General features: G+C 55.0%; 1 protein-coding gene across 2 annotated transcripts in view; it reads right to left on the bottom strand.

Moving 5' to 3' along the window:
• Positions 1-19,104, bottom strand: part of TOM1 (target of myb1 membrane trafficking protein) — a 40,136-nt gene extending 21,032 nt beyond the window's left edge. For both annotated transcript variants that reach the window (XM_024579191.3, XM_024579192.3), the window contains exons 1-2: positions 18,958-19,104; positions 2,090-2,174 (exon numbers count right to left, since the gene is read on the bottom strand). In XM_024579191.3, coding sequence (XP_024434959.1) covers positions 2,090-2,174; positions 18,958-19,009 — 137 coding nt within the window. In that variant the 5' untranslated portion in view covers positions 19,010-19,104. The remainder of the gene's footprint in view (positions 1-2,089; positions 2,175-18,957) is intronic.
• Positions 19,105-19,179: the final 75 nt, after the last annotated feature.

Below are 19,179 nucleotides of genomic sequence, written 5' to 3'. Positions count from 1 at the left end.
TGCCTAAAAGCTTCTGTGGTCCCCTGACTTCCACATCCTCTCCCATGATGCCGTCCCAGTCCTCCACCTCCCTGGTGGCACTAACGGGGGCTGCCGGCTAAAGACGCCCCTAGAGGCAGGGACCCTCGCCTCCCTGTACTACACACTACAGCAGCTGTGGCAGATTGAGCAACGCCTCCTTGGCCAGCAAGGGGCTGTTGGGCCTGTCCTGCTGTCTGCCTGGGTGTCTGTCTGCCAGTCAGTGCTGACCAGTCCAAGGCAAGTCAGGAGAGTCAGAGGCCCTGACACAGGCCACTGGGCATGAGAGGAGGCAGCAGGAGAGCCTTCCTGGGGATGGACTCCAGGAGGGGACAGAGCCACAGAGGCCTGTCAGGGCTGTGATGAAGAGGACACTTGGGGTGAGGGACCTGGGACCCTGATGGGGGAGCCTGTCCCAGAAGTATGAGGCAGGTTTTCAACCCAATGCCCTGGGGCAGGCTCCTTCCTGGCAGAAGCCGGTTTCTGCCCCTGGCTGGGCCACTCCAGCTCCAAAGGGCCTTGTCTCCACCCCTTACAGAGGGTCCAGAGGAAGGGCATGGCATTAGATGTTCTGGTGTATGCACCATTGCTGTGGGCCTACTGTGTGCCCAGTACTCTGCTAGGAGCCCAGAGTAGATAACAAGGAGGCCACCACCCAATGGAGGAGTGGACAAGAGACTCAAATTTCGATGACAAGCTTAGTGAGGCAAGGGTCCACCTGCTTGGCTCACTGCTGGGCCCTCGTGCCTGGTGAAGTGCCTGGAACACGGGAGGTGCTCAAACGAACACGTGTCGGAGTCCCAGTTCTGTCAGTGTCTGCAAGGGAGATGGGGACCTGCCTCTCCAAGGACCAGCAGCGACTCGGCCCTGTTCATGAAGCCCCTGCCGTCTGCCCACCACTCTCACCCCCACTCTTATGAGTCCTGATGCAGGTCAGAGTGTCCCCTCCTAGCTCCCCGGCAAGCCCACGGAGCACCACTGGGGACACTGGAAGGTGCCCAGCAGCTCTCCTGATTGGCCTTCACTGGGTGATGCAATTGCCCACAGTGATTCTTGGGCTCCAAGATGGGTGTCCCTGCCCACTGCCCGCTGTCAGCCTGCCCCTCTACAGAGAACAGCCTGGCTGAGGGGGACCCCTGGCAGGACAAGTGGATGTCCCAGTGAAAAATGCAGGGGGAAACGAGATTCTGCTCCAAGGGTTGATCCTGATTTCCCAGAACAGAGGCCTCTCCCGACTGCACTTCCTGCTGGCGGTGGTCATCACACCCCTCCCCGCCCTTCCTGGACTCTTCCCAAGAAGGACGGTGGGCACGGCACCCCTGGTCTGCACCCTCGGGGCCTTGGGCTTATGGCTGGAAGGACTGAAAACAGTTTTGCTTTGAGGACAAAGACCTAGAGAGGTAAGCCAACTTGCCCAGGGTCACTCAGCTGATCAGCCATGGCTGTCAGAGACCAGGAGCCAGGACCGGGATGCCGCCCTCATGCCATGTGCTTGGCAGGGCTCCTGGGTGCGCGCAGCAGGACACTGAGAATGCTCGGCCGAGGCTAACTCACCCTGCCTCACTTTCCTGCCCTCCCTGCTGGTTTCACACGTTAAGGAAACGAAAGTCTGTTCTTGCTCCCTGAGAAAGCTGACGTCCTTCACCCACGTGCCAGCCCTCAAGATGCAGAAAGGTGTTTGGGGCCACTTCCTAATTCTGAGTTGCCAGCTGGCCTTGTCCTAGAAGACACTGCCCAGGCGAGGTCTTAGGGAGAGCTGGTGGGCTGGGGTGCTGCTAGGAGGCCGTGTGGGCTGGTAGCGTCCAGCAGCCTGCTGGCCAGCTGCACAACCGGCATCTCTGGGCCTCTCACCCACCTAATGAGGGGCTGACGGGATCTCGGTTCTAACATGCCATGTTCCTGCCTGGGGTGGGGCTTCGATGCCCTCTGCAGCAAGGGTCACGGAGGGGTCTGCCTTTGCGTAGAGAAGTGGTGGTGGGACCGGGGTGTGGGGGGCTCTCTGGCAGGAAGCAGGGTGCGGCACAGTCCATGCTGCGTGATGCTTGGCTGTCCCGCCGGTGCCCTGACTTACCCTTCCTCCGTCTCGTTGATGATGTCGCAGATCTCCATGTTGAGGGCCCAGTCCTCGCTCTGCAGGGAGCCATCTGTGGCCTTCTCTGAGGAGAAGGAACCACCAGTCACAAAGGCACGTGAGGTACAGGAGGACAAACTCAAACACTGGGGTGGGGGGGTGTGGTGAGGGGGTAGGGCGGGAAGAGACGGAGGGGAGGGGGGGACAATAGATGCTTTCTGGGCACTGAAGAAGAGCCGGGAGCTGTGTAAACCATGTTGCCCACATCACTTAATTCTTATTAGTAGACACACCAGGCCGGGCCGGGCCACTCTCCTCTGACAGCCGAGGGGGCGGTAGCTGCAGTTCCAAATGCAGGAGCAGGCACAGGAATCCAGCAGGGCTGGCTTCAGAGTGCTTGTTCCTGACATGCCCATATAGAGAACGCTTTGTCTTGTTTTTGCAAATAAAATACTTCTTTTGACTTGGTAACTACTCATATGGCTCCAAAAGTTCCAAACTGGCACACGGTGCAGAGTAAACCGATCTGCCTCCCCTGCCCCCACCTCCCAGAGGCCCCGCCGAGACCCATTTCCTCTCCAGTCTCCCAGAGACACTCTTTACCTGTGAAGGGAAATCCAGACTCGGTTACCTACAGGGGACCTGGCCTTGGCCTTCCCCTTGGAGCCAGGTTCTGTCTGCAGACTGGGCGGACACCCAGCCACCCTGCAGAGCTGCTGACGATGCTAACAAAATAGGTGCTCAGGAAATGGTGGAGGCAGTTTTTTTAAAAAAAATTGAAGGTCACATAATATAAAATTAATGTTTTAAAGTGTACAATTCATTGGATGGTGAGCACACAATCTAATATATAGATGATGTATTACAGAATTGTACACTTGATGGAAACCTGTATAATTTGCATAGCCAGTGTCACCTCAATAGATTCAGTAAAAAGGAAGAAGAATTGTACCCTTGAAACCTATATAATTTTATTAACCAATGTCACCCCAATAAATTACATCAAAATTAAAAAAATAAAGTGTACAATTCAGTGGCATTTAGTATATTCATAATGCTGCACAACCATCATCTCTACCCCATTCAGGCTGTGCTGATCCTTAGGGTAAGATTCCCAGGCCAAGAGTCAGTGGCACGGACAGGGCCAGGCTTGGTGGCCATTTGCTGAAGATCTGCTCGGTGCATGGCCCAGGCTGGCCACCTCTCCTCTCCTGTTGTGTGAGAGGTGGCAGGTGGACGATGGGCATGGGAACTGATGAGGTGGGGGCAATCACATGTGTTCTTTAAAACGGGAAGTGCCGTCCCTCCACTCCCGCTACTTGTCTTCACTGACCGCTGCACCCTTCAGGTCCCACGCTCACGCAGAGCGGTCTTTACGTAAGTTCCACCACGGTGCGCCAATCTTGTGCGTTGCTTTTTTCAGGCAACATCCTATCACGAACATTACCCCTGGCTGCTATGTCGGGCACACGCACGCATTCCTACCATACATAGGTGTGGGACAAGACAGGACTTTGTCCGCATTTTAAGGTTCAGACAGTGAGACCCCAGTGTCCTGACACAGGGCACCCTGCAAGGACCCCTCCACCAGGGCCGTCTCCTTGGCTTCCAGACCCTGGCCCTGGGCGTGGAGTACTCGCACACCCGTGGCCGATGGCCCTGCCGGCACAGCACCATCAGCCATCTGGAACGTGATGGGATGGCACAACCGTCCTGCAAGGGAGGCGCTAATCACTCTGTTCACAGGGACAGCGGAGGCTCAGGGAGGCTGAGCAGCCCCTCTCTCGCTGTACAGGTACTGAGGGGTCAGGCCTGCTCCGGGCACTAGGAGTGCCACAGTGGACCAGATGGACATGGGCCCAACCCCATGGTGCCCAAAGAGGCTGAGGCTCTGAGCCCAGGCCTGTCAGGACAGAGGAGGGTGTCTCTATGGGGAGGGCCTCTTCCGGCCAGACAGGCAGGCCCATCCCGTAGGGCAATCCTTGGGCAGGGCCAGCACAGTCATCTCCCCATAACTGTGGCTCCTGTGACCTTGGTTTTGAAATTGGCCTGACTTCATTCTACCCTGGGTCCTACCTTGGGCCCTGTGGCCAGATGGATGTCAGGATGGCCCAGGACACATGCCAGTCAGCTGAGCCATCCAGGTAGGGACCCAGCAGGGTGCTTTATTCCCCAGATATGGCTGGGGGAGGGGATGGGGAAGGGCTCCCTTTAAAAGGGTTGAAAGGATGGACTCGTTCACCTTATAATTATGTCCTGAGTGTGGCTTCTTTGTGTCACACTCTCCACCCTTGGGGACTCACACACTTACTGAGCTACCTGGGAAGAACCAGAGAGCTGGACAAGTACCCTCTGAGCAGAGGGGGTCGACCCTACTCTGGATGGTTTATGGGCCAGTGGCTAACCACCCATGCAGAACCTGCTCCTTCTTCAGAAGCCACATCTCAGGGAAGCCCAGTCACAGGGGCCAGAAGGGTGAGTCATCCCTGACTCCCGGACTGCCTCTGATTGGCACGATCCAGCCCCTGACCCTCCCTCCATCTCCCCACTCCCTGCTCACCCTGCCCTAAGCCACTGCCCCAGCCGGCCACCACCATCTCCCTCTCGGACCGCTGCCTCAGCTCCTCCTGCCCTGTTCCTCCCCAGCCATTCTGCCTCCTGCCCAGAGTAAACTTCCTGAAACTTGAAAGTGATTGTGCCCCAAAGCCTTCAAAGGCCCCCAGCCCTCAGCCAGGCCTCCAGGCCCTTCTCCATTAGCGATGCTTGGACTTCCCGAGTTATATGCTACGTAACACCCAGTGCCATTAGCTGTCCCCACAGAGTGCGATTACCCTCACAGACGTACCAGGTGCACAGGGCCGGCCTCCTCTCAGACGAGGGTGCTGATGTGCAGAGATGTCACAGAGCAGTAGGGGAGGAGTGACCACTGATGCCTCTGGCCCTGTCTCTCTTCAGGGGCCAGGGAACTCTGCTGTCCCAGATGCGCTCTCTGGGCCACCCAGGCCCCCTGCCCACTGGCTCCACCGCCAAGCCTCACAGCAGTCCCTCCATCAGATCCCTCGTGACCCCCCAGTGAGCCCTGAAAATGACGGACACCTCCCTTCCCCTGAGGGCGAGAGCGCAGGTTTTAGAAGGGATTATGGTCACTTTGGAAAGGCAAGTAGGCAGTTAAGGGGGCCACTGGGACATCTGTGAGGCAGGACTGCCGTCCCAAGGAATCAAGGTGGGTGCAGAGGGACCTGAGCGTGAGTCAGATGCCAACCTGAGCACGGCTGGCACACACTTTAGTCCTCAGTGCCAGCACTGGGCAGAGCCATTCGGAGGATGGAGTGGTTTTGGGGGCTGTGGGAGAAGGGGAGTCCTTAAATAGGAAGGGGGAGAGGAAAAGGCAGGAGAGAGACAAGGCCCATCTGAACAATTGCAGCAGACGAAGGGTGGGCCCAGGTCAGGAGGGCCCAGCCCATCCATCACTTGCCAACTTCCTGCCATCAGGTCTCGGACTAGACTGCAGGGTTGGGGAGATTCCTCAATCAAGATTTCCATGGGGCAGGTGTGCTCCATTCAAGGCGGACATTTAAACCCACGGGAATCTGGGAACATTGGTTTTGTTTCTGTGTTTAACCACAAATGTAACTCAGCTTGCTATTTTAAGAAGGGAGGATAAAAACTGACAGTGGTTACCAGTTCCAAGAGAATGACAGCTGACTTCCTGACCTTTGAGCTGTTGGCAGTGACCTTCAAAGGCCCCAGCAGCAGTTCTGCTCTTGTCCCCAGCTCCTGAGGAAGCCAGGCCTGCAACCCCCCACCAGCCAGCCATTAGGCCACGCTGTTGTCTAGGGCTGGCCGGCCTGTGGATACAAATCACTGGGCGCCTGTCTGTCTGCTTAGTAGCCTGTCCTCTCCACGTCGGGCCTGGTGCAGACACCACCTGCCCAGAGGGCTCCAGAGAGCCGGCATGGCACGGTGGCGAGCACCGTCAGGGAGGGCAGTGGCACAGGTTTGGAGTGGGACAAGTCTGGCTCCACGTCTTCACTCAGAGACCATGGGCAAGGACGCAAGCCCTCTAAGCATCCATTTTCTCATTTGTTAAACCAAGATAAGACTGCTGGTCTGGCAGGATGCTGAGACCTTTCAGCCAGACAATGCGTGTACAATGTCAGGCAAAGAGCAGTAACCAGCCATTGCTAAGTGCCATGACGTGGCAGAGAGCAGGAAAGAGTGGCCACAAGGACATGGCAGCCCCAGGCCCCTGGTCTTGGCCTGTCCATCCTTGGGGGGCGCAAACAGCTGGAGGACAGTGGCCAACCCAGCCACAGGGGAAGCCCTGCTCCTTCCGCCGCTTTGGAGAGGGCTATTTCTGCGGGTGTGCAGTGAAACGTGGTCAACACCACGGCTGCAAGCCACACTGACCTCCAATCCCCCAAGTCAGCCAGGAGGGGACCAGCCTAGAACCTTCTCCCCATCCTGCACGTTCAAACGTTCCCCAAGTTCTGCGAACTCCAGCTGCCCGATGTGTCTCAGCGGTGCCCCTCACTTCATCGTCACTGCCACAGCTCTGGGTCGGAACCTGGCGCCTCCCCTGCAGGCCCGGCCATCACCTCCACACTCGTCCAACCCAAATCCACGCAGTGCTTTTCTCTGTCTAAAAATTGTCCAGGGCCTCCCTCCCGCTCACTGCCTGAGGGTCAAACCTGAACTCCTCAGGGGCTGAGAGGGACCCTGGGACTGACCGCGGCCACAATCAGCTGTGTCCTCCCCATTCTGCACGTCTTCTTCCTTCACGCCTCTGCCTAGAGTGTCTTTTCCGGACTCCGCCAGGCACTTGTGCACAGAGGACCATGACAACGAAGAGTACAACACCCACCTCCAGTAGCACACTCGCTGGGCACTTGGTGTGGGCACCAGGCACTGCACACCAAGTCCGGCACCCCTCCCCACAGCCCTCGGACCGAGGGTGGACCCTCTGAGGGGCACAGAGACACCAGTGACTTGCCCCTGCTCACACGACTCGTAAGTTGCAGAGCAGAGATTTGAACCCAAAGAGGTCTGGCTTCCAAATCCATACTCTTAACCACTAGGCTAAGTGACCCTCCAACACACTCAGAACTCGTGTCCAGGCCCAGGAGAGGCCTCAGTGAGCAAAACCGACCACGTCCTGCCCTCAGGAGGTTGGCAGTCCAGTGGGAGGCCACCGCTGACAGTGCAAAGGGCAAAAAGGCCGCTACAGACCAGGCGCTGCGTCAGTACAGGGGTGTGAGATTTGGAGTATCAGGTAGAAGAGGAAGTGCTTTGGCTGATCCCCGCTTATCTTTTAAGGCCCCGCCACAGCGTCAGCTCCTCAGTGTTGCCTCCAACTGGGCAGACTGTGTCACTTGTCATCCTGCACTGTGACAGTAACATCATGAATAACAGTGACAAGATGACCAGCATTCACTGAATGTCAGCCTGTAAGGATGTTCAGTGTACCTCTTGTGTTACCTCCCAGAGTCCACACCCACCATATGTGGGGGCAGCCGGCCCAAGGCCCGAGAGTGGAGGTAGGGGCAAAGCCAGACCTGGCCCTGGCTGGTGTGACTCAGCTGGTTGGAGTACCCTCCCATAACCAAAAGGCTGCAGGTCTGGCCCCTGGTCCAGGAGTGTACAGGATGCAACCAACTGATGCTTCTCTCTTGCATCGATGTTTCTCTCCCTCCCTCCCCATCTCTCTTAAAGCAATGCAAAAATGTCCTCAGGTGAGGCTAAAAAATAAAAAAGCCAGGCCTGTGTCCCCTAAACTCGTGCACTCCCACTCTGCTCAGCCCCCAGAGGGTGCCGCTGCTCTCCTGGGTGGGCTCCAAGCTCTTGGGGACACCTCCCTCTCACAGGCCCTGCTCTCTGGTGGGACAGAGGGCAGAGGTTCTCCGATGTTGGAGGAAGGGCTCACTGAGCCCCCAGATAGCCTCGCTGCTCCAGCTCACTGTGCGTGCCCTCCCCACCCCACCCTGGATAGCGTTCACCGCTTCCCTGACCCTAAGCGCCCCTTTCCCATTCCTGAACCCCTCTGATACTGGGATGTTTCTTACAAATGATGCCCTATCAGAGCTCAATTGGCAGCTTAAAAAAAAAAAAATACTCCATGGTGTCTTAGAGTCAATGGAATATGGTTTGTAAATAGTAAGGGAGTGCCTTCTAGGCCAATGCCGAGAGCAGGCCTAGTCCCGCCCTAGACTACACCCCCATCTAGGGCAGGTTTCACTGGCCCAGGGGATGGGGACAGAAGAGCAGTTAGCTGACCATAATGGAGGAAACAGTCACATGCTGCATCAGCCGAGGTGGCTCCCACGGGCTCCCTTCTGAGAGCCGCCTCCTCGGCCTGGCGCCCGGCCAGGGCAGGCACAGCCTTTTCCGTTTCAGACCACGGTGACTGAACGCCATCTTTCCAGCGCAGAAGGGACCTGCTTCTAGCACTCAAAGGAGCCAGAGCGAACCTTTGTGAAGATACCATCTAGTCTTTGTTTTCAGGCTTTAAAAAACATATCTGCATAATTTTTAAAAGTATATAATAGTATTGTGGTTATAGCTTATTTGTTTTAAAATAATCTTATTCCATACCTTTTAGAGACACACTGAAATATTTATGACTGAAATGATGTGATGTTTGGAATCTGCTGTAAGCAATGCTCCTCTGATTACCTCCCCACTCACCATCTGCCTCCACCCTGAGAGCCCCTTACCCCATCCCCTGCGGCTTCTAACTGCCTTCTGTGTGCCTTCCTCCTGCCCACCTGTTCACCTCTCTGCCCTCCCACGAAACTCTCTGAACTGCTCGTTTGACCAGTTCTGGGCCAGGGGCTGGAGGAGCAAAGATGAAGAACAGAATCCCTGCCCGTGAGGAGGCCCTCAAGTGGTCAGGGTAATAGCAGGACAAACATTTTCGGTGCAAGATGGAGAAGTGAGATGACGGGAGTCAGTTCAGCGTCCTGGGGGAGCTGCGAGAAGGGCTGAGCACCTGTGGAGGGTACTGGGAAGGTTCCGCAGGAGGTGCCATCTGAGCCACACGGAGCACGAGTTGCCAGGTGGGGGAGGGTGGAGAAGGGATGTTCCTGTAGAGGAGTGGCACTGGCTGAATGCATGAATCCATGATGAATCACCAAGGATGATGGGAAGAAGAGGGGAGAAGGGCTTGAGAGTCAGTCTCAGGGACCGGGGAGAAGTGGCCTGAGGGATGCTGAAGGTCCCAGGAGGGAGTGAGGCCGCCAGGGGAGAAAGGAGTGGCTGCTAAGGCAGAAGGAAGTATGCTGATGGTTTGGGACAGACCAACCTCACACTGGAAAGAAGGCCCCGGGCACGGAACCATACCATGCCCCACCGTGGCAGCCACCTTCCTGGCCCAGTCACAGCTGTCCCTTCCTTCTTACCCACCCACAGCAGCCATCCCATCCCCTGCACAGTATCTGGTCCAGAAGCGGGCAAGTGACCTGGTTCTGATCCCTGGGGAGGGAGGGGATATCTGTGGGCAGCGGTGCTGGGAGGCCCCACCTAGGACACGGGGGCACAGCCCAGGAAGGGGAAAGCCTTTTCACCTCTTCTCCTTCCTTCCTCTCTTTTGGGAGGCTAGCATGGGAGCATGGTGCCTGGGGCTTGAGCCTGGAAGGTAACCAGCTCGGAACAAAAACCCCAACATGCTAAGGACAGAGAAAGGCTGGATGTTTAAAGACATCATTGAGCTGTCACACCAACCCTGAAACCACTGGCCTTGACTTCTTCTTAGGTAAGCAAAGCACATGGTGGCAGGCTCAGCCTTTGGTGGCTGGGTTTCCTGGCACCTGCAGCTGAGGTACCCCTGACTGATAGCCCTCACGGTGTACCGAGTTCCTCGGCCCTGGTGTCCTCATGGGACTGCTGAGCTACGGAAGCAGAGCTACCCTGGGCTTCATGGGTACTGGATCGGCAAGACGCTGGGTGGAGACCCAGCCCAGTCCTCCTCCTCACTTCCTCATTCCACCAGCCCGGGCCTTCCGGTGGGTCAGCCCTACTCCTTCTGGCTTCTGTGCACCTTCCAGGGATGTGCTCCTCCCCACCTCCACCCCTAAACTCAAGATCCTAAGCCCAGCTCAAGGTAAGGTCTCCCTGTGGAGCAGGCCCTGGACCCCCAGAGGGCCTGCTTCCTCACTCATTGGGCCAGCAGCATTTAGCACAGACCACAGTCGTAAGCTCTGCGTAGTGGAGTTGTCAAAATAACTACAGTGTTGATCTCCTTGTCTGTCTCTTCCACTAGGCTGTGAGCTCAAGGGTGGAGATTATAGCTCATGAATTGCCACTTTCTCTACACTCGACAGGACCGGGCTGGTGACAAAGCGCAGTAAACGTTTGCTGAATGACTGAAAGAAGGATGAGGCCAATTCATCAGGACAGCAATCCTTTGTAACACTTTATATTTTTTAAAGATTTTATTCATTTATTTTTTTAGAGAGAAGGGAAAGGAGGGAGAAAGAGAGTGAAAACACCACGTGGGTAAGAAACAGATCGGTTGCCTCCTGCATGCCCCCAACTAGAGACCTGGCCTGCAAACCTAGGCATGTGCCCTGAGTGGGAATCGAACTGGTGATCTTTCATTCCACAGGCTGGCATTCAATCCACTAAGCCACACCAGCCAGGGCTAACACTTTGATTTAAATAAAATACTGCCACCCTTTGGTCCCCATTGATCCCTTAGTAGTGGATGCGAAGAAATACCAATCTTTCTTCCAATTGGCAGTCCTCTAAGTATTTTTAAAAGTATCACGGCCCTCCTGTATCTGTCTCCTAGGCTAATACCCCCAGCTCCTGTGAACACACCACTCTGGACGTGTTCTCCAGAGCCTTCACCCTTCTCATCGATTGTGTTGGGACACAGGCCAGCTGGGCCATCCATCTGGAAATGTGGTGTGGGAACTCTACTCGCTTACCTGCCCGTGTTGGAATGGTATTTGTATTAATGCACCTGGAACTACATTAGCTATTTATTAACTCCACCGCATGGAGCAGACTCCAAGAGTCTCTCGTGAAGATACTTTCCACTGGCCCATAGCATTTGGCTTTTCTAGCTCCCCTTGCTAGAAGTGAGCCAGTTCTGGCCACTGAGACATAAGTGGAATTCTCTTGGGCAGCTCCTGGGGAAGGTTTTGCTCTGTAGACCAGAGAGGCAGCTGTAGCTGGTGCCTACACCGGTGCTTCCTGCTACCGAAGACAAGCCCCAGGATGAAACCAATGGGCTAAAGGTGGGTGGGGGGCGGGGAGGAAGAAATATAGAAAGAACCATCATGAATAATTTCATTCTAGACGGACCCAGACTTTTTCACTCCAAAGGAAACCTAGTGGGTTCCTTTCAGTTCTAAGGGGAAGCAATGAGGTAGAAAAGTTAGGAGTGTGGGATCTGGCCACAGCCAAGTCCCAGTTAGGATCCTCACTTGAGCTCTCGCCAGGGGTGTGACCAGGAGTGACCGCTCTGGGCCTCACTTCCTCCTCTGTGGAATGGGGATAACTAAAGCGCCCAGCTTGCAGGGTTGTGTGAGAGGGAATGAAAGAGCACACTTTAACGCTGTGTATCCTACCTAGCACAAAGCAAGCACCAAAACAGTCACTATTGACTACAAAACGCAGGCTCCTCTCCCAGCCAGCAAACTGTCTTGATGCCTACATCTCAAATGAACAGCTCTTTCCAAACCTAGCTTGGGAAGTTCCATCTGTTTCCTAAGCTGCTGAGCAGTCTTTCTTCAGAACCCTGGCTGCCTCTCCCTGCCATTCTGTAACCACAGTCCGCAAGAGGAACTCTAAAATACATTACAGAAGACAACCCACGATTTTAAAGCTGATGTAACCAACCACAGCGCCTAACTGAAGAGTTTCAGTTAGATGAAGGAGGGTTTTAAAAACTTATCCAGGGAAGAAGACACAAGGCTGTGCAAGCAGAGACCTGAAGTGGCCAGCCAAGGTGCACCTGGCAGCCTTTCCTCCTCCCCCAACTCGTGAGTGTGAAAGATGTTACCGATCTCTTGCTCTTTAGGGACTGGCTCGTGTGATCACGGAGGGGTGGCAAGTCCAAACTCTGCAAGCAGATCAGCAGGCTGGACACCCAGGGAGCAGATGTGGCGTGGGTCCAAAGGGCGTCTGTGGGCTCCCGGCGAGGCCGGTCTTTCTTCTGTTAAGGCTTTCAACTGCCTGGCTGCGGCCCACTCCTGCCATACAGGGTAATCTGCTGTAGTCAATATTAGTCTCTTGTACAAAACGAGACATTCCAGAGTAAGTGTCTGGCTAGTTATCTGGGTCCCACGGCCCGGACAGGCAGACACATACAGGCACCCACCCCAGGGGTGTGCGCTAACCAACGCAAACAAATTCCAATGAAACAGGGACACCTCTGCTCAGCCTCACACTCTCCCGGGCTCAGCCTCCTGTGGTCTGGCTGGCTCCTCTGTCCCCTCCTTGGGTCGCACACAGCAGTTTGGCTCTTCATGGCACTTTTCAGTGTGCCATCAACTGCCAAGTGTCCCATGGAGGTTTTGGCACTTGCCTGGGGGACACAGCTGGGAAGGGGTGAGCTGACATTTGAACCCAGACCTTCAGAGGCAGAAATCCAAGTTCAGACCCTAGTCAGGCTGCTTACATCCGAAATAAGCCCATCACGTTAGATGGGCTCGTGGGCAAATTAAAAGACATTTTTAGAATTATATACATATTTAATTTAATATAGAACAGGGAAAAAATATGAACTAGTTCATCAAAGTAATGAATTCATGGAAATAATTACAGGACAAGGCCAAAATATAAAAGGCGAGCCAACAAAAGGCAAACACCATGAAAATGAGAGTGAAGGAGGCACGGGGCGCAGACAAACTCCACAGGAGGTGCCCGGAGGACAGAGGCCTAGAGCGTGCGGCCCGAGATGGACACCTCCTGGGTAAGCAGTAAAGAGTTAACTGGTCCTGAGTCCCCCTGCTTCCCAAGCTACTTAGAAGACACTGAGGGTTTTTGTTTTCTTTTTTTCCCTAAAACCAAAAGAGCGGAAATCCGGGACTTTTCTCTTATTTCTTTGAGCTCAGTGAGGGAACAAAACCTATTCATCGGTTCCATCCATAGGGCCAGTCAAAGGCTCTTAATTCCCAAGTGAGAGTCAGTTCTACCCCACAACCTGAAACCTGACCTGTGAGTGTGGCTGCCACCCAGCCAGTGACTGCTGTTCCCAGTGACGCCAAGCCCGACAGGGAGGCTGCACGAGACTCAGAGCCCTGAGCTGGCAGCTCGGCTCGGCCACTCAGACCACGCCCCAGCACTGGCGATCACAGCAGTGCAAAATCACAAGAGCTAACAATTACGGACACTCACTAGCTAGCAGGCGCCATGCCAAATGCTTTGCGACACAACACAATGACCCCAGCTGATATGCTCTATCATTACCCTGACTTTATAGACGGGAGACTGAAGAACAGAGAGGTGAAGTAACTTGCCCCAGGTAACAAAGCGGTGCAGGCTGAACCAGCACTCACACCCTATGGTTGGACTCCTGAGCTCATCCAAGATGCCTCACTATGTGTACCACGTGGCTAGTTGTCACGAAGCCCTTTCCAGACGTCACTCCCTGTGATCCTCAAGACAGACACTTGGGCTCTGACCCGGCTCCAGCACTTACAGAAGAAGAAACCAGAGCTTTATGAGGTGAGGGTGCTCCAGGGCAACTGTGGGAAGTGGTAGAGATTCATTCTGACTTGGGGGAGCCCAGGGATGGAGTATCCTCAAGCATCCCTGACATGGGTGCTCTGGGACCCCACTTTGAAGACACTGCCCTCCATCATTCTGCCTCTGGCCAGCTGACCAGAGGCAAGCAGACTATGAAGCTGTGTGCCAAATTTAGTGTTTTTGTAGGGCCCACCCTACAAGCTAAGAATGGTCTTTATATCTTTAAATGGTTGAAAGAAAAATCCAAAGAATACTATTTCAGGATGTGAAAATTACATGAAATTCGAATGTCAGTGCCGGTAAGTACGGTTTGATTGGAACACAGTCACGTTCACTCGCTGACATGCGTGGCTGCTTCAGTGAGGGAGCGGTGGGGTTGAGTAGCTGCAACAGAGGCCGTACGGCCCACAAGACCGGCAGTGTTTACTATTTGGCCCTTTACAGAAAAAGTCCGCAGGGACCGGTCTAGTCCACCCCACCGGCCAATGCAGCTTCCCTCCCCTCTGACCTCTGCTCTCACACCTCCAGCAGTGGGGAGCTCTCTGCCAAACAAGGAAGCCAGTTCCATCTTTGAAAGGTGGTAGGGACGGCCATCGGTGCTGGCGATGAACTCCTGCTGTAACATCACACTCTACCCTCAGGGCCTCGTGGAATCAGTTCTATCATTCCCCCACAATGGCCCTCAGTTTCTCTTTCCTCTAGTATCAACGCTTCCCTGTCCTCACCTGTCCCCTCAGCTGTCTCTCACCGATCCTCTGGGAAATGGAGAATGGCGGCACTGGTACATCACAGGTAAGGGCACAGGAATGCAGAGGGAACGTGACAGTTAGGAATAGAGCTGGCGCTGGGACCCAGGCTTCCTGCCTCCCAGGCTGGTGGCCCCTCGACAATGTTGCTTGGGTGTCAAGTTTTTTTAATAAAGTTTATTTACTTTTAGAGAGCGGGGAAGGGAGGGAGAAAGAGAGGGAGAGAAACATCGATGTTAGAGAGAAACACCAATGGGTTATTGTCTCTACATGCCCTGACCGGGGACCGAACCCACAACCGAGGCATGTGCCCTGACCAGGAATGGAATTAGCAAGCTTTTGGTTTGTGGGATGATGCCCAACCTACTAAGCCACACTGGCCAGGGCTTGAGTGTCCAGTTCGGTTTCCAGTTCAACATTCCCAAAATGGCGCCCCAGAGGGCCTGAGGTATTCTCTGTCTAGTGGACATCTGTGGTCTCTAGTCCATGATTCAGTACGTCCTGTGGCTCCGGAGCTTGGCTTTGGTGGACCCAAGGGCAGCTCTCCCTGACTTTTCCCCATCTCTCACCCACCTCCGGGCTCAGCCTTAGGCTCTGGTCACATCCAGCTACGCCCACCACAGCTACTGGGGGCTGGTCCCCAGGGCTGCCCATATTTACAGTCTGCTGGTTTGCAGCTTGCTTCCTGAGTCAGCGGGGTCTCTGGCTCAAAGAGCCTGGGGTGAGTTGATGGCCGGAAATGGAAACTGGACTGGTGAGCTGTCGTCTGACATTTGCCTATAAAATGTTTCCAATAAGGTATGTCCTCATCAGATAATGCCTTGAAAGGGTTTTGAAATTCTTGGAAGAAGACAGCTGCGTCGAAACTGCCTGGTACTCGTTCTCTGGGATGCCTCAGCCACAGGCTGCTGCCCTGGGGAAGCAAGCGCCCCTCCTCACGGGTGAGGGTGAGTGACCCGGAGATGTGCCAGGCCCGTAAGGGCATCACGGCCCGGTAGAACAGTAACCGTGGCTCTCGGAGGGTGGGGCTGCTGTAAATTTCACGTAAGCATTGGTCCGCCCGAGGCAGCGTGGTGAGGGCGCAAGAGAGGAGCGAGGCTAATAGCCGCAGAAGCCTGCGTCCAGACTCCGACTTGATGAGCAGTGAGACCCGGGGCCGCGATACCCTCCCTCAGACTTACTGCTGGTGAAAAGGTAGGAGATGGCCATAAATTGTAGGGTCCCTGGGAAGAGTCACGCCTGGGAGACTGGGATGGCCCCTGGCATGTGGTATTTGCTCAGAAACTGTTACTTTCCTTTTCTCTTTTCTTCCCTCCTACTAGGGGCCAGGCCTCACACGAGGTACCGAGGGCCTGGACAAATGAGGTACAGCCCTTGCTCTCAAGAAGCTCCGTGGTGCTGGGGAGACACACTCGCCCATGACTAACATAATGGGACAGGGCCCCATGCGTGTGATGGTGACAGAGGAGCTACTTACTGTTTCACACACACTGGCAGTAAGCCAGGCACTCTCCAGGAAGTACCTCACTTCATTCCCACAACCACCTGCAGGCACAGGTGCTGTCAGAAGCACCGTTCCACCGACAAGGAGGTGGTGGAAGCTCAGAGCCCAGAGGCAGACAGTGAGGGAGCTCAAGGAGCTGGGGGGATCAGAAAGCACAAAATCTCTCTGAGGTCCGGCCAACGGGGTCAGAGAAGAACTCAGGGAGGAGGTGACGATGCCCGGGGCTTTGAAGGATGCACACAGGAATAGGCGGATGCTCACAGGAGTAGGCCGAGCCACAGCCTCTGAGAACTCTGTGAAGGACACCCCTGGTGAATACCATCAGAGCCCACTGAACTGGCTCAGGGATGCCAATTCTGTGGGGCTCCACCCTCACCAGGATGGGCCGGCAGGCTTGAGAAGAGATTACTCTACTCCTGCAGCTTACAGAAACACAGGCAGCTAATACTAGGTCATCAATAATCACAGACATCAGTGGTACCTCTGCTTCTTTATCGAAAAGAAAAAACACGGAATACTGAGGGCATTAACTCAAAAGGCAGATATTCTTCATTTACTTTGACTTTTAGAGCCTCTTCTGCTTTGGGTCAGATCTCGGTGCCTCTGGGGGGTGCATCTCAGCTTTCCTATCATTTCACTGGGGTCCTGGGTGAGTCATACTCTCTAGCGTCCCCTCTCTGGGCCCCAGTCTCCTGCGTAAAATGAAGGTGATGGGCTGGAACAGAGGTTTCCAATCCTGTGGCATCAGCATCCCCTGGGAACTAGTCAGAAATACCAGTCCTAGGGCTCCCCTCAGACCTGTGGGGTAGGAAACTCTGGGGGTGGGGCCCGGCCTGCCGTTCTTCACAGGACCTCCAAGGGCTTTAGATGAGAATTCTGGGTTAGAAGAGCCCCAGGGCAAGGACCATTCCAGCAGGAACACTGGGTTCCTGCTCTAAGATGCGATTTAGTAGCATTGTCTGGGGACAGGGTTATTTCTTGCCCGAGGCAGGCGAAGGTAAGAAGTGAGGCTTTTTTTTTGACCATCTAAGGCCCAGAGTCCAGGCGAGTTTTTCTAGAAGGCCTCTGCAATACGTGGCTGGCTTGGGCAGATTTTTTTTTCTTGGTCCTCACCTGAGGATATGTTCATTTATTTTTTTAGAGAGAGGAGAGGAGAGCGAGAAGGAGGGAGGGAGAGAGAGAGACATCATTCGGTTGCCTCCTGTATGCTCCCCGACTGGGGATCAAACCCACAGCCGAGCTCTGTGCCCTGACGGGGAATCAAACCCATGACCTTTTGGTGTTCAGGACGACACTCCAGCCAACTGAGCGAACCTGGCGAGGGCTAGATTTTTTTTTAAGTAGTGAGTCTCAAACTTGGCACGTGATGAAAGCAGTCGTATCTAGTTGGGGAAATAAAGATGAAAGGAGGGCTGCCTTCTCTTTTCAGCTCCAAAGCAATGACTCACTGGGGTGTGTGTGCTGTGTGTGTTGGGGGGGGAAGGGGTGGTGGTCCTGGGAAGGCAGGTCCCCCTCCCTGGTCCAGGAGCTTCCTGGTGTGTAAATCCTGCTGCCACACCCCTTCTGGAGAGATTCGATTACAAAACTTCGGAAGAGCCACTAACAGCCACGGTGGCAATTACAACACAGAGCTGGCCGACGGAATTAAGTTAGGTTTGGCTTTCAAGACAGTAAGAATGGAAAGAATGTCGTGTCTAAAAGATCGAATTTTCCCAGCCTGGACTTCAGGCTAAAAACCATCAAAAGGGTGAAGAGAGGATTTCATTGAACGGGCTGCGATTTCCTCCTGCAAGGAGGCACAGCCAGGCTACTCCTGGATCACTGCTGGCTGTTTGGGCCCCGGTTTACGCAGGAGGAAGGACCCGTGACTCCCAGCCATTTCTAGGGACTCCCGGGCCTTACTTGTGGCATCTCAGTAACAATAACAATAAATATGACCTCTTTCTTTTATATAGCATTGGCAACGTGCCAGGCACTGTTCTAAATACTTTACGGTTTATTACCGACTTGAATCTTCACAACAACCCCATGGAGATCGGGACCATTATTATCCCCTAATTACAGGTGGGGAAATCCAGGCACAGAGAGGTAACGTCACAGCCTCCTGTCAACAGGGAGCAAGAGAGTCAGCAGACCTGGGCTGTGAGTAAGCCTGTGTCTGGGGCCAAAGTGCTCAGCTGTTCCATCGACTGAGGAATGAGGGAGGCATGATCAGGTGGTTTCTAAGATCACTTCCAGCTCAGACCGTCGGCGACTCTGCGTTGAGTTGATGCTGGGGGGGTGGGGGCTGCCAGGGAAGGTACGTCCTCAGACCTTGGTCGCTAAGACTGGCCGCCTCGTCAAGAGGGTTCCCAGTGTCGCCCAGGCCCGGGGGAGGCGGGGCTGCCAAGCACTGCCCTCCACCCATCAAGTCGCCGCCCAGATGCTAAACCCTAGTCTCCGGTCCTGGGAGAACAGACGTCTAGCCCTTCTCAGGTAACATGTCTGGACAGCCCAGCGAGCCAGGAAGGAGAAGACAAGAGCCCAGGCGGCGCGACCCGAGTTGAGGAGGGGACGACAAAAACAGTCGAGCAACCTGGTGGCTGCACAACCACGTAGTCCCTTTAACCCTCTAAACTTTCTCCCTGTATTCGCGACCCCGGCAGCCGCACACTGGCTGAAAAACGGGCGCACCCGCCCTCTCTCTTTAACTATTGGTTGCCATGGGCATCCATCACAAGCCGAGGCTTCCTAGTGGATCAAGAGTTTTGTCAATCAAGATGGGCGGGAAACTGGGCGGGGCCAGACCCTGGAGGGACGCGCCTGTCTCGTTCCCCCTCCCTTCCTTCCCTCAGATTCGCGGCTGGGGACCTCGGGCGCCTGGTGGGGTTTAAGGCTGGGCGCGGAGCCCTGCGGCATGGCTGGGCGAGGTTCCGGGGACTCACCTATGCGCTGTCCCACTGGAGAGCTGAAAGGGTTCCCCAGGAGAAAGTCCATCGCCGCGGCTGCCACTGCCACCAACCCGTGGTATCAGCTGACAGCAACCGCCAGCAGCGCCGACCCGTCACGTGACGTGTCGGAAGGTCCGCGAGGAGGTGCGGGTGGGGGCGGAGCTGAGGGAGCCTGGAACTTGACCACAGGCCCCGCCCCTGACGTGGTTGCTAACC

This window comes from Desmodus rotundus, chromosome 3 (genome assembly GCF_022682495.2).
Source record: "Desmodus rotundus isolate HL8 chromosome 3, HLdesRot8A.1, whole genome shotgun sequence".
NCBI lineage: Eukaryota > Metazoa > Chordata > Mammalia > Chiroptera > Phyllostomidae > Desmodus > Desmodus rotundus.
The sequence above is the reverse complement of the archived record's forward strand: the minus strand, read 5'-3'. Positions and strand labels throughout refer to the sequence as shown.